The 13,555-nt window shown below is 36.6% G+C and overlaps 1 protein-coding gene across 1 annotated transcript; it reads left to right on the top strand.

The window, feature by feature from the left end:
* The first annotated feature begins 4,257 nt into the window (after positions 1–4,257).
* On the top strand, positions 4,258–8,400 carry LOC149161643 (uncharacterized). Its single transcript, XM_089434952.1, has 4 exons — positions 4,258–4,342; positions 4,583–5,546; positions 5,925–6,637; positions 6,809–8,400. Exons 1-4 carry the CDS (start codon positions 4,258–4,260, stop codon positions 8,398–8,400), a joined length of 3,354 nt encoding a protein of 1,117 aa, XP_089291078.1.
* Positions 8,401–13,555: the final 5,155 nt, after the last annotated feature.

Genomic DNA, 13,555 nt, shown 5'->3' with positions numbered 1-13,555 from the left:
TATATATATATATATATATATATATAACCAACCTAAATCCATCTTAATTTGAAATCATATCTATTAAAGTGAAAACCTTTGTTAAAATAAAATAAATTGCTCTTTCTCTTAACTTAATAAATAGAAAATTAAAATAAATCTAAATAAATTATATTAAAAGAAAATAACATTTCAACTTTTTTTTTTTTAATTACAAATTTCGTTAGTGCATTATAATCTCAATAAAATTATTAATTCTTTTAAATATTTATATAAATATAAATATAAAAGTGTAACTCAATATCATTTTAAAATTTTTCAATTATGTCAACTTTTAAAATTTTTCAATTATGTCAACTTTTCCTCCATCACAAAAATTCTTTGTTACAACACAATCTCAATAAAATTACCCATTCTTTTAAATCTTTCACAAAATTCTTTGCTACAACACAATCTCAATAAAATTACCCATTCTTTTAAATCTTTCACAAAATTCTTTGCTACAACACAATCTCAATAAAACTACCGATTCTTTTAAATCTTTATATTTGATTGTAACTAAATATGACTTTACCATTTTTCAATTATAATAGCTTGTGTGTGTATGTTAATATGATTTCAAGATTTTTTAATTCTTTATATTTATATAGATATTTGAATGCTTTGATTGTAACTAAATATGACTTTACCATTTTTCAATTATAATAGCTTGTGTGTATGTTAATATGATTTCAAGATTTTTTAATTTTATTTATTAGAGATTTGTTGTAATGCCAACCATCATGACTTCGTGAGTTGGACATATGAGATAATTCTAAGGAACATGGTCGTGATTGTGTTGTGGTTTTTTAACTATTAATCAAAAGTTTAGGAAATAGAATATGTTCCGTTGTGTACAGAGGTTTTTGAGTATAGAGAGATGCTTAAGATTATAGGTAAATAGTTTTTAAATTTAAATTTTTTATAGTGTAATTTTATTTTTATTAACCATTTTTTAAGTAGAATAATATATATATATATATATATATATATATATATATATATATATATATATATATATATATATATATATATCACATTAAATTATATAATATATAAATAGTAATTATATGTTAATATTTGTTTTTATTGTATAAATTAAAATAATGATTTTATAACTATATTTAAATTTAATTAATAAGTACATAAAAATGTAATATTTATAATATAATAATATTCTTATTCATGAATATTCAATCTTATTTTATTATAGATATTATTATCTTCTAAATAATTTTTTTTACAATATTATGGACTAATTTTATTGCTTATAATATAACATCCCAAAAAACTATAACTTATTTCAAAATCAAAAAAATTTAATCTAATTTAATTTTAAAACTTTTTTAAAAATTAAATCTAAAAAGAAAATAAGTATGGGGAGTTGATGTAGTGGTATAAATGCTTTTAAATATTTACATGTGAGCTGAAATCTCTTGAGAGGGATAAAAATCTCTTAATATTTAAAATTCTTTTAGAGCAAAAAGGTGCTTTGTTCTCTTGAGATTTAAAATTCTTTTAGAGGAAAAGGTGCTTGGTTCACTTGAGATTTAATTTTTTTTAAGAGTGAAAATGTGTTTGATCTTAGGGTTTTGAACTTCTAATTACTTGGATACACAAGGGATTGTTAACATGTTTTTTTTGCCAATTATGATACCACCCACAAACAAGTCAAGTTTACCTTATTATTTTAGTTTAAAGTTATTGGTTCTATTGAGATTTAAAATTCTTTTAGAGGAAAAGGTGCTTGGTTCTCTTGAGATTTAAAATTCATTTAGAGTGAAAAGGTGCTTGATGTTCGGGTTTTGAACTTCTAATCACTTGGATACACAAGGGATTGTTAACATGTTTTTTTGCCAATTGTGATACCACCCACAGATAAGTCAAGTTTACCTTATTATTTTAGTTTAAAGTTATATATATATATATATATATATATATATATATATATATAAAGTAGAGCTATTTTTAATTTTCTTTATTTTATTTTTGGCCAAGTAAAATTGTATTTTTATTAATAAATATAATTATTAATTGTATCAATTTATTTAATTTTTATTTGACCAAGTGAAATGTTTACATAACATACTAGGACAAAAAATAATCTCCCCCATACTAAGTTCGAGAGGACCTGCAATAAAAAATTAATAATAATAAAAATAATAAAATTCAGTTTGTTGTTAGTTGGGTAGTTCAATTGGTAATGGACGTGGAAATGAAGTGATCAAATTCAATTTATTATATTATAATTTATTTTTTGTTAGTAAAATTACTAATAATTTTTGAGATAAAAGAAAATCATAATATACATATCACATTAAAATATATAACATATAAATAATAATTATAAATTATATAAATTATATCCATTTTACTGTATAAATTAAAGAATTATTAAGTATATTTAAATTTAAATTTAATTAATAAGCACATAAAAACTTAATACTCACAAGATTCACTCCCATTAACTATGGATATTCACTCCCATTTTACCATAGATATTAGTAATTTTTAAATAGGCTTTGTTATAGCACCATGGGCCATTACCATAACTTATGAATACCACATGCCAAAAGACCATGATTAATTTTAAAATCAAAATAACTTATAAATATTTTATTTTAATTTTATTTTATAACAATTTTTAAATTAAGTCTAAAAGGGAAAATGTTTAAGAAGATGTTGTATGCTAATGTTTCTAAACATTTAGATGTTGCCTCAATAAATGTTGCCTCAATTCAAAAATAATAAAAGGTTTAAAATATTTTTTTTTTGGAATTGGGATTTGAGCGCGCGCGATAGGTAATGCGTCCTGCTAGGTCTGCGACCAGCTGCCGCCGCCATGGCTGCTCCAGGGGGTGCGGAGCCCTCTCCCACCCCTCCGATTTCGCCAGCAGAAGCCTTCAGGAAGATTCTTACGCAGAGAGGGAAAAAACGAATGCAGCCTGAAGCCCCGAAGTTTATCAAAAAATTAGAAGAAATTCCAGAAATTGCTCTGCCAGAAGACCAGACAATCAAAATCGCCCTTGCCCTGGCTGACAGAGGTTTAGTAGGGCAGTTTATGGGTCAATGGCCAACAACAAAATCGACTGATGAATGGGTGCAAAGAAACTGGAGACCCCTGCTTCCAAACAATGTGATCAGCTACGCGGTTGGAAGGGGCTACTTCATCTTTGAATTCACTACCAAGGAAGACCGAGATCTGGTGTTCAGAAATGGCCCATATTTCATGGGAAACCAAGGTCTCTTTCTGAATAAATGGACACCCGACTTTGACCCCTCAGTCGATGTCCCAAAGGAGGTCCCTGTTTGGGTTCGGCTTCCCAATCTGCCAATACACTGTTGGAGCTATCAAGCACTGCAAAAGATAGGAAATGGATTGGGAAGATTCATCGACAAAGCTGATAACAAGGGCCAATACACCTGCGCCAGAATATGCGTGGAAGTGGATCTCGAAGCTGGGCTACCGGAAGCTATCAAGCTGACAGTGGGAGATTGGCACCACTACCAGAAGCTGGACTACGAGCAACTTCCATTTAAATGCAGGATCTGCCATGAACACAGCCATTTTCAACGAAACTGGCCTAAAGCACCATCAGGGGACAAAGAGGAAGAAGAAGGATGGAAGGAAATAAAAAAAGGAAAGGTAGTCTCAAAGCCAAACGAGAAGAAGCAGACAGAACCAAAGGGAAATCCCCAGCCCAACGACAAAACCAAACCAGTCTCAAATGAAGGCCCATCCACAGCTGAAAAGGGGGAGGCCTCAGAGAAACATGAAGAAACTGAAGGTCAGCCGAAGGAAAGGAAAGAATCCGAAGAAGAATCAAATCCCCAACTAACCAAGGCAGATCAAGGGGGAAAAGCAGGCGATGACGAGCATATTAGTCTTGCCTCTGAATCAGGAGAAGAATCAGAAGAAAGAGAATCTGAATTAGACAGCTCTCAAATCTCCCCTATCAAATCAACCAGGGGCCGAAAATCCAAGAAGAAACAAAGAGAGGAGAAAACCTACATGGATTTTCTCCAAGGTTCCCAGAAAACCCTCAAGGGAATAATGAATACTAGATCCGGGCGCAAGAATAACAAGGCTCCAAAAGGAGCCACTCCCCCCCTCTCCAGTAAATAATGAAATACATCTCTTGGAATTGCAGAGGATTAGGTAGCAGGCTGAAAGAAGAGGCCCTGAAAGACATTGTAAGGTTGCATATGCCTGAAATCCTTCTCATCCAGGAGACAAAGATGGAGGACACTCTTCTCCTCCAAACCAGCAAAACATTCTGGCGCAAAGGCCCTGGTAGAGCTGTCAGTGCTGGAGGTGCCTCTGGTGGGATCGCCTCCTTCTGGGACAGCTCCAAATACAACTTGATTCAAGAAGAAAGTGGCCAGCACTGGATTTTCACTCAGCTCCTTCACAAAGACTCTGGTCAACAAGTAAGTTTATTTAACCTTTATGCTCCAGTCTTGCCATCGGAGAAAAAAATTTGCTGGGACTCGCTCCAGTCCTTTCTTGTTTTGCACAATCCAGGAAATATCATTATTGCAGGGGATCTGAACGTTACTCTAGCTGCTGAAGAGAAAAAAGGTGGTTCACCTGTAAGGGACCCTGCCAGAGAATGGGTAGAAGACATCATGATCGATTGGGATTTGGAGGACATCAAACCTTCAGCTGGGAAATACACTTGGTCTAATAAAAGACTAGGTCCCAGCCATATAGCAGCTCGCTTGGACAGATTCCTTGTCCAAACCTCCTTCCTCACTAGTGGACTAATGACCTCATCCAAAATTCTGCCCAACTGCACCTCTGACCACAAACCCATAAGTCTGGAGCTCTCCATGGATAGTTTTCTTGGACCCATTCCATTTAGATTTAGCCCATTATGGATTCAGCAAGAGGGGTTCAATGAGGTGGTTGCTGAAGTCTGGAACCGGAAAATTCAGGGATCCCCTTTCTTCGTGTGGGAAGAAAAGTTGCGGGCTCTTAAGAGAAAGCTCAAGGAGTGGGCTAAAGCTTTGAAAACACCTGCTGCCAAGCGAAAAGAGTCTATAGAAAATCTTGCTGCCCTCCAATCCTCAATGGAGAATTCAGTTATTACCCAAAGTCTGCTCCAAAAAGAAGTTGAGTTACAAAAATCCTTTCATAAAGCCAGTAGGGACGAAGAGGAGTATTGGAGACAAAAATCTAGAAATTTATGGTTACAAGCCGGCGACAAAAATACTAGTTTCTTCCACAAGCATGCCGAAGCCCGAAAGCAATACAAAAATGTTTCAGAAATCCGATTCCAAGATACAGTGGTTAATGATTTTGAGGGCATAAAGAGAGCAGCATTCTCCTTTTTTAAAGATCTCTATTCAGCTCCTGATGACCAGCCTATAGATCCCCAAGCATATCCGTATAATCTAATCCCCTTCTGTGTGCAAGACCCCGTCAATAATATGCTGACTGCCCCGATCAGCATGGACGAGCTCAAGAAAGCTTTGGATTGCATGGAACCGGATAAAGCGCCAGGGCCTGATGGGTTCACTGCTAGGTTCTTTCAGTCTTGCTGGTCAATTATCAACAAAGACCTTCTGAGAATGGTAAGGAAGTCCCAATTGTGTACTAAGATAGGAGGCAGCACCAATTCAGCCTTCCTGGCTTTGCTTCCGAAAGAAAAAGGAGCTTCTGATTTCAGTAGATTTCGCCCCATTTCATTGTGCAATACTAGCTATAAACTTATTACCAAAATAATATCCATGCGCCTCAAGAATATATTACCGGACATCATACCGAAGAACCAAGGAGGCTTCATCAAAGGGAGAAAGATACTGGATAATATTGTACTGGTTCAAGAGGCAGTACATTCAAGTGTCCAGAGAAAAGAGAAAGGAATGGTAATAAAACTAGATTTGGCTAATGCCTTTGACAGGGTGAGGCATGACTTCCTGTTTGCCGTTATGACAAAAATGGGCTTTTCAACAAAATTCACAAATTGGGTGAAAGCCTGCATCGCCTCTCCTTGGATTGCCCCGCTGGTAAATGGAAGATCAACTGAATTTTTTACAGCTTCCAGGGGATTAAGGCAAGGCTGTCCGCTGTCCCCGCTTCTCTATGCTATACAAGCCTCAGTGTTGAGTTTCCAGCTCGACTACTGTCAGCAAATCCAAATTTTGCCAGGTCTCAGAATGGTGCAAAATGTCAAAGAAATAAACCATGCTCAATTTGCCGACGATACTCTGCTACTAGGTGGAGCGAGCATTATTTCGGCCAATTCTTTCAAAAAGGAACTGGACATCTATAAGGAAGCATCCGGCAGCAAGATTAACTATTCAAAAAGTACAATCTATGGCTGGAATTGCTCAGCTAAAAACCTTGCTGACATAGCTAGGCTTCTTGAAATGAAAATCTGTCAAGACTGGGATTCTTTCAAATATCTTGGGATCCCAATTTTCAGATCCATCCCCAAAGTTTCCCATTGGATGCCCCTTTTGGACAAGCTCAAACTCAGAATTAATGCCTGGGGAGCCTCCTGGCTGAACACTGCTGGGAAAATTATCCTTATAAAATCTGTCTTAACAAGCATGCCTCTGTTTCAGCATTCCATTCTCCTTGCTCCCAAAACCTTTCTCAGTAAAATGGATGGTATGCTGAGGAGATTCCTGTGGGAAGGGGGGAAAAACAATGAAAGAAGGCTTCATTTAGTAAATTGGGATACCATTAAGAAACCTTTCATAGAAGGAGGTCTGCAAATGAGAGACTTGGCTGCCCAAAATCTCGCTCTTGGCTCAAAAATATTGTGGAATATTGTGGCAGGGAAAATAAGCTGGAGCAAGAAAGTGCTGTGGAAGAAATACTTTCAAGGTCAACGTTTGAGATGTTTGGATCTTCCTCCAAAAAATTCCAAAGGTTCCCCAATATCCAAACTTTGTATCGCGGCTCTGGACAACTTCAGCCCCAACCTCTATTGGATCCCAGGTAATGGGAAAAAAATAAGAATTTGGAATGATCAGATTCTTGGAGACCAGCCTCTTCATCATATAAAAGGCCTGGCAAATATTAAGCTATGGCTGCATTCCAACAACAAGGAAACACTTTGGGACATAACCAACTGGACGGAGGATGCTGACAGAAGATGGGACAGCTGGAATCTTGGAGAGGTACCACACCATTTGCAATCTGAAGCTTCTTTACTGTTAGACAATCTGCAAGGAAAATCACCATTATCAGCAACAGCCAAGGACAAAAGAGGGTGGGGCTCCCATACTGGCTCCTTCTCGGTAGCTGAAGGATACAAAAGTTTAATTGCTGTCCCGAATGTCCCTCCAGACCCAACGCAATGGAAATTCATATGGAGCTTTCCTTCTCTCCCTAAAATAGACTTCTTCTGCTGGACACTTGCTCATAATAGTATTTTCACAAGAGACAACCTGAGAAAACGGGGAATGGAAGGGCCTTCCAGATACCCATTACGTATATCAGAGGAAGAAACAACTGATCACCTGTTGCTGTTGTGCCCCTTTGCCAAGGTAGTCTGGAAAGGGTTCCTGAGTTCAAGGGCGGACAAGATTGAGCTACCAAGAAATGTGCCATCCCTGCTCTACGAGTGGGCCAAGCTATCTCCAATCTGCACCAACAAAAAAAACCTCCTTAAGACTGCTTGGATGTGGACCCCTAAATACATCTGCTGGAAGTTATGGCTGGAAAGGAACAACAGAATCTTCAGAGGAGAAATCTGCACTGCAAACAACGTTATATCCAAAATTAAAGCTTTATTGGGAGAGACTTTGGAAGCTAAGCCAGCTTTAAGGAATGAAGTAAAGTTGGACAATGAGGAGGAGCTGTGGCTGAAAGAAATCGCTCCGAATAATCAACCCATCCCTACTACTCCAACCACTTGCCATGCTAAGTGGGAAATTCGACTGGAAGAACAGGAATTTCTAAAGTGGAGATCGGCACTAGATGACCATTGTCTTTTCTTCGACGGGGCCTCTAAAGGCAATCCAGGAGCTGCGGGTGGAGGTGGAGTGCTGCTGAAACCCGATGGTTCTACTTTACTCAAGTACCATTGGGGTCTGGGAATCGAATCAAATAATAGAGCTGAGGCTCTAGCTTTGTGGCAGGGGCTGACTCTGGCTCTAAAACGGAACATTCAAACTCTGACGGTCTTCGGAGACTCTCGGCTCATCATTCAAGCAATGAACTCTCCTTCGAATCAGTTGCAGATCCATTTAGGCCGAATTCTCAAGAAAATAAGACCCATGCTGGCTAAGTTTCGGAAAATCTCCTTCTTCCACATTATGAGGCAGCTAAATACTCAAGCTGATTCGGAAGCCAACCTTGGCGCTGCCAGAAGCCAAAGAACCCTATCAGTCAACTTGGAAGATTCTCTCTGCATCATCCCATAATTGGATTAACCAGGAATTCTGTTCTTCATGAGGTTGTGGGGCTCAGCTACTGAACCAGATGTCTCGGAAACCCTTCAGGCTCCTTCAGGCTTTCGTTGTTCCAGCTACAGGAATCAGTTACACCAAGCTCCAAGGACAGGCAACTAAGAAATGTTAGATGCATTGGACTCTCTGTTTCTGGCTGGCCCTATATACTCTGTTCCAAGCAGGATCCGGCTTGAGCGTTGTGTGTTAGGAAGATTGCTCTGTGCAGGTGTGTTTAAGGTAGAAATAAAAGTGTTATCACAGGTTCCCCAACCTCATTTCTGAAGTAAACCAAGAATGACAGCAAAAGACTGGACCTTTTCTGTCCTTTAACTCTCAAGCTTGTGGAGACTGGCAGCAGCATAATTTTTAGGCTCTTCGTTTCTACAGAAAGTTGTTCTAGTGTCAGGCTACTCCATATCCACCGGTGCCTTCGACTCGCCTCCTTCAAAGGGATCTATGAATTCAGCATTAGCGCAAGCTGATCCTTGCACTGTAACTGTTAGTGCATCGATTTTTGTAAACGACAGCAAGTGGTTATCCCAGGGATCAACCTGTGGATTACAGTTGAAACCATAGTTGAAAAATCAAGGCGCTGGAAGGTTAGATTGAAGACCAGAGATGGAAAACGATATTCATACCCCCAAGTGGAAATAGCTCAGATCCGATTTTCTCCTCTGGCAACAGAGTTAGAGGACGGCTTCAGAAAGGCAAACTCAGGTTTTCAGAGACAGCAGGTAACATCCATAGCTTGTGAGGACAAACGACCCGCAATCAAGGTAAAGAACCCTTCGGCAGAGACACTGCGTTTCTTCTCCAAAAGGCGACTCTGAGTCAAAGATTGATCATGGATCCGTGGGATTTCATGAACTCAGAGAGAAATGAAATTGAGGAACTTAATCCAATGTAAAAGCAAGCGGTAGCTGTTTTGCCGCCTTTTAAATAAAAATCTAACCGTTAAAGTCAAAAAATAAAATAAAAGGTTTAAAATAATTGTGTGGAGAGGCCATGTTATAATGGCCTAAATAAAAATAAAATAAAATAAAAGAATTAATAGTGATTATTATCAATAATTTTTTTTGACTTGGTCAAATCACATAAAACTAAAAATAAAATAAAATAAAAAATCAATAATTATATTATAATTCTAATTAATAATAAATCAAGCCTAGAGCCATTGTAACTCCAAGTGTTGAGAGGGATCAAGTCTCTCGAGATGCAAACCTCTTTTAAAGTGAAAAGAGATATGATCTCCCTTGACCTTGATAAATTTAAAGTTAAGTTGAATCTAAATTGATTATCTAAATGTTATAATGAATTGAATTGATGTGAAAATGTAGTTTTATTGATATGTAATGTAAAATTAATATTTCATAACAATGAAAATGTTATAATAAATAATTTACATCATGAATTAATTTGTAAAATTGTGATATTACATGAGATATTTGTTGGTGAAGGGATGTGAGAGTAGAGAGCCTCTCCATGTACAATTGGGATGCATTGAAAAATTTGCAATAAGGCAATTTTGCACAAGTGCCTTACTGAATTTTTTTTTAATAACATAAATTAAGTAGAGGATAAATAACGGAAAATAATCATGCTTTAGACACCACTTATTGGTCACCTCATATGGGCTTATAAAGGTAAGAAATCATACTTCAGGCACCACTTTTATGTTTCTCTCGCCCATCTTTCCAAACTTTTCTTTGATGAGTAGCACAAAAGGCACCCTCATCATTCTAGCTAACGTCATCCCTTGCCCAAACACTTTTTCGACATTATCCCCACGTCATGAAAAGCGTTATGAATGGTAATGATTTCAACTAGGTTTTAATGAGAAGGTATTCAAATAAATGGTTGTACACTAGTAATATCCACATAAGATCTATAAGTCTATATTCCCTCTTTCTAACATTATTTCACTCATTGTGAAATGGTCTAGGGTAATATTATTTTCATCGTGGATTTTCATTGTCTCTATTTAGTATCCTTCCCTTTGATTTGTAAATCTCTTAGTGTTAAATTTAGTTCTTGGATTGGGTCTCTCTAGCTATTTCCTCATCCTACCCTTTCTATTTAGTTTTCATATCACCCTTCTCATTCGTTACATCTCTTGGTCTATACCTCATGTTGAGGTTTTGGAATTCCTTGCAACTTTGTCTCTCTCTATCTATTCCATAACTAAATATCCCTCCATGGGTCAATCTTCCTGTGGCATTCGAGAGAGTCATGGCTACTATAATCCCCTTCTTAATCATGCTCAATTTCGCACTGAATCTTCTATCCATGCCTTCCAAACTCAAGCTACTCGAAATCAAACCAAATTGCAAAATTGCCAATGTTGGTGATCATGTTGAAAGTAGTTGTATCATACATGAAGAAATATTTGAGGAATTTAGCCAATCAATCCCATAAACCAGAAATATCAATAGTAGAAATACAAAATATTACCAAACGTTTGACATCTACTAGTAAATGACTACTATGGGCAAGGTTCTCATTGAAAGGAATGAGGTGTACAACGAAATATCGCTTTTCCTAAATACATTGCAAGTTCAGATTCAACATGTATAAGATCATGTTGCAACCATTTCCAAGAGGATTCTAGGTTTGGATCAGTAGGATGCAAAATCAACATGTGGACTTACCTCTATTACATAAGATGTTTCACTCACTCCTTAACATGTACATGTTTTTTTTTTCCACACTATCTCTAAGTGTTATTATTTCACGTATCTATGAATATAGTCTCAGGCATATAGGTGATATTTACTACAAACACAACTTGTTTTTTATAAACATTTCCATTAAAAGTATCTCCCAAATTCTATGACAAAGAAATTATTAGATTTCCATTGAAATAGTTTTTCATGCAACACTCTAATGGTAGCTATTTATGTATTGTTTTTAATCATCATTAATACAAATTAGTTAGCTAGCTTACAAAAAAAAAAAAAAAGGACTAAGTACCAAGCAGGGTAGATATATTGTGAAACTACTCAACCTATTACTACACTCTCAAGTAACAATATCAATTGAATCATATATAACAAAGGTAAAAACACTAGGAAATTGAAGTTTTAAATTCATCATAAAGTATACACTGTGAAGATGATGCCACAACAAATGATGAAGAACGATGACAAGAGAATAATTTTTTTAATTATGGTGGCTAGCAGAACATGTTTGGTGCTACTTAGAAAGGATTTTAGAGACATTTATGATGTAGATACACCATCATACACAATTCCATTAGTTAATTTCACATATATAATACAAAGTTGAATTTATTTTTACTCATTTGTAGGGCACAAGATGGGAAACAAAGGTAAATCCACAACATCAAAATAGGCTACACAACACATCAATGAATGCCACAATTTAATTTCAAAATTTCCTTAAATTTTATATAAATTATTACAAAATTATAATTTCATAAAGTTGAACACCTAATATTTTTGATTAGGAATTTCCTATGTAAATATTGTAAATAGATAAATAAGAGAAGTTGGAAGATGAAGATACACTGGGAGATGAAACCCAATAGTCCCCCTTTCCTTGTATATTGTCATATTATATCTTAATGAAAATGGAAAAATCACATTCATGGATTTACTCATAGTTTGACATGGTACCTGATCTAGGTGGATATTGGTGGCCACCCACCTATTCCACTTGGACACCCACCACTGTTTCTTTCAGTATTTCAGTTTCCTTATTTGTAGCACAATTTACTGTTTTTGGCAATTTTTTGGGTCCTAAACTTCCGGAGGCATTTTGAGGCCCTAAATGAATTTTTGTGGGAAAACAGTGACCAAAAGCTTTAGTCCTCGCATTGATATTTATAACGAGGTATCGTGCGTGTCAAATGGAGATCGTATTCAAAAGTTATGACCCCGGGAAGTTGATGTACCAATTTACACAAACGGGGCCCATAGTTTGGCGCTTCATCTCCTAGGGTTAGGTTTTTGGATGTTTAGGGTTTTCCATTTTTCTAAATAATAAATAGGCCTTTGAGCTTCATTGTAACACAGTTCAGAGGCATGTAGCCTCCACATCTCTTCTCACAAATAGGCTACCATTGTCCAAGCTAGTCTTATTTCCATTTTGTTTATACGCATATCTCAGTGTTTGATATTAATGAAATGAAGTGTTATTTCCACTGCATATTTGTATGTATGGTTATATCTATAATTTGTTGTGTTCCTTTTTAAATCCATATCAGTGGTTTCAGAGAAGTGTTCTCTTTCTCTGTTTTTCTTTGCATGTCCCCAATGAGGTCGGGATATAAGGAGTTAGGGCTCAATATGGTTGAATCTTTGTAAGATCAACCTCGCAAACCCTGACGAGCACCCATGGGGGAAGAAAAGAAAGAAGAGGGGGCATGAGATCTTATCAAAATATTGCTCGAGGAGGCCCTCAAGAAATAAAGGAACGCGATGATAGATAACTTTGCCTAGATCCTTTAATGGTTACCCACTGGTGGCGCATCCACATCCAGCAACCACTCTGGAGGCTCCACTCCTTTTAAGGTAAAAGTAGACTTTGACATTCCCATATTTGAGGAAAAAATAGATGCGGACGCCGTTGATAAATGGTTAAAATAGCTAGAAGGATATTTTTCTATTTATGATTTTTCCAATTGAGAAACTATTACTTTTGCTCTTCTCAAAGCCGCCCCCCACGCCAAGGACTAGTGGGAAACCTATTGTGAGCATAAGGATGAAAGTGAAATTTCACTTTTTTCAAATGCACCACTTGGAATTCATTCTGGGATGCCATCAAGGACCAGTACTACCGTGCCCAGAGCTATGAGGATAATACATAAAGTGGACAACACTACGGTGGGGAAGGGACCAAGATGTGTCATAGTTTATCAATGTTTTTCATACCCTTTGCACAAAGTTGGGTTTGAAGGATTTTGATAAACATTTGGTACTCAAGTACTGCAGTTGCCTACACATGTACATCCAAGATGAGACGGGGTTCCTAAACATCTCCTCTTTCATATGCCGTCAAGATTGAGTAAAAGTTTAAATAGAAGAAGGGAGACTTTGGATCTATGAATCTGAAGCAAGGGAAAGGTGCCCCCAAACCATAGAACAAAGGAAAAAGCTAAGGCAGGGCA

The sequence above is a fragment of the Pinus tabuliformis genome, chromosome 5_2 (genome assembly GCF_031772625.1).
Source record: "Pinus tabuliformis cultivar Carrire ecotype Pingquan chromosome 5_2, CPIR1, whole genome shotgun sequence".
In the NCBI taxonomy this organism is placed as follows: Eukaryota; Viridiplantae; Streptophyta; class Pinopsida; order Pinales; family Pinaceae; genus Pinus; species Pinus tabuliformis.
The sequence above is the reverse complement of the archived record's forward strand: the minus strand, read 5'-3'. Positions and strand labels throughout refer to the sequence as shown.

Coding starts and splice junctions, on each gene's coding strand:
- LOC149161643 (XM_089434952.1), top strand. CDS start 4,258: ATGGAGGACACTCTTCTCCTCCAAACCAGCAAAACATTCTGGCGCAAA. Junction 4,343..4,582: donor CAGTGCTGGAGGTGCCTCTG/GTGGGATCGCCT, acceptor ACGTTACTCTAG/CTGCTGAAGAGAAAAAAGGT. Junction 6,638..6,808: donor CTTTCTCAGTAAAATGGATG/GTATGCTGAGGA, acceptor ATATTGTGGCAG/GGAAAATAAGCTGGAGCAAG.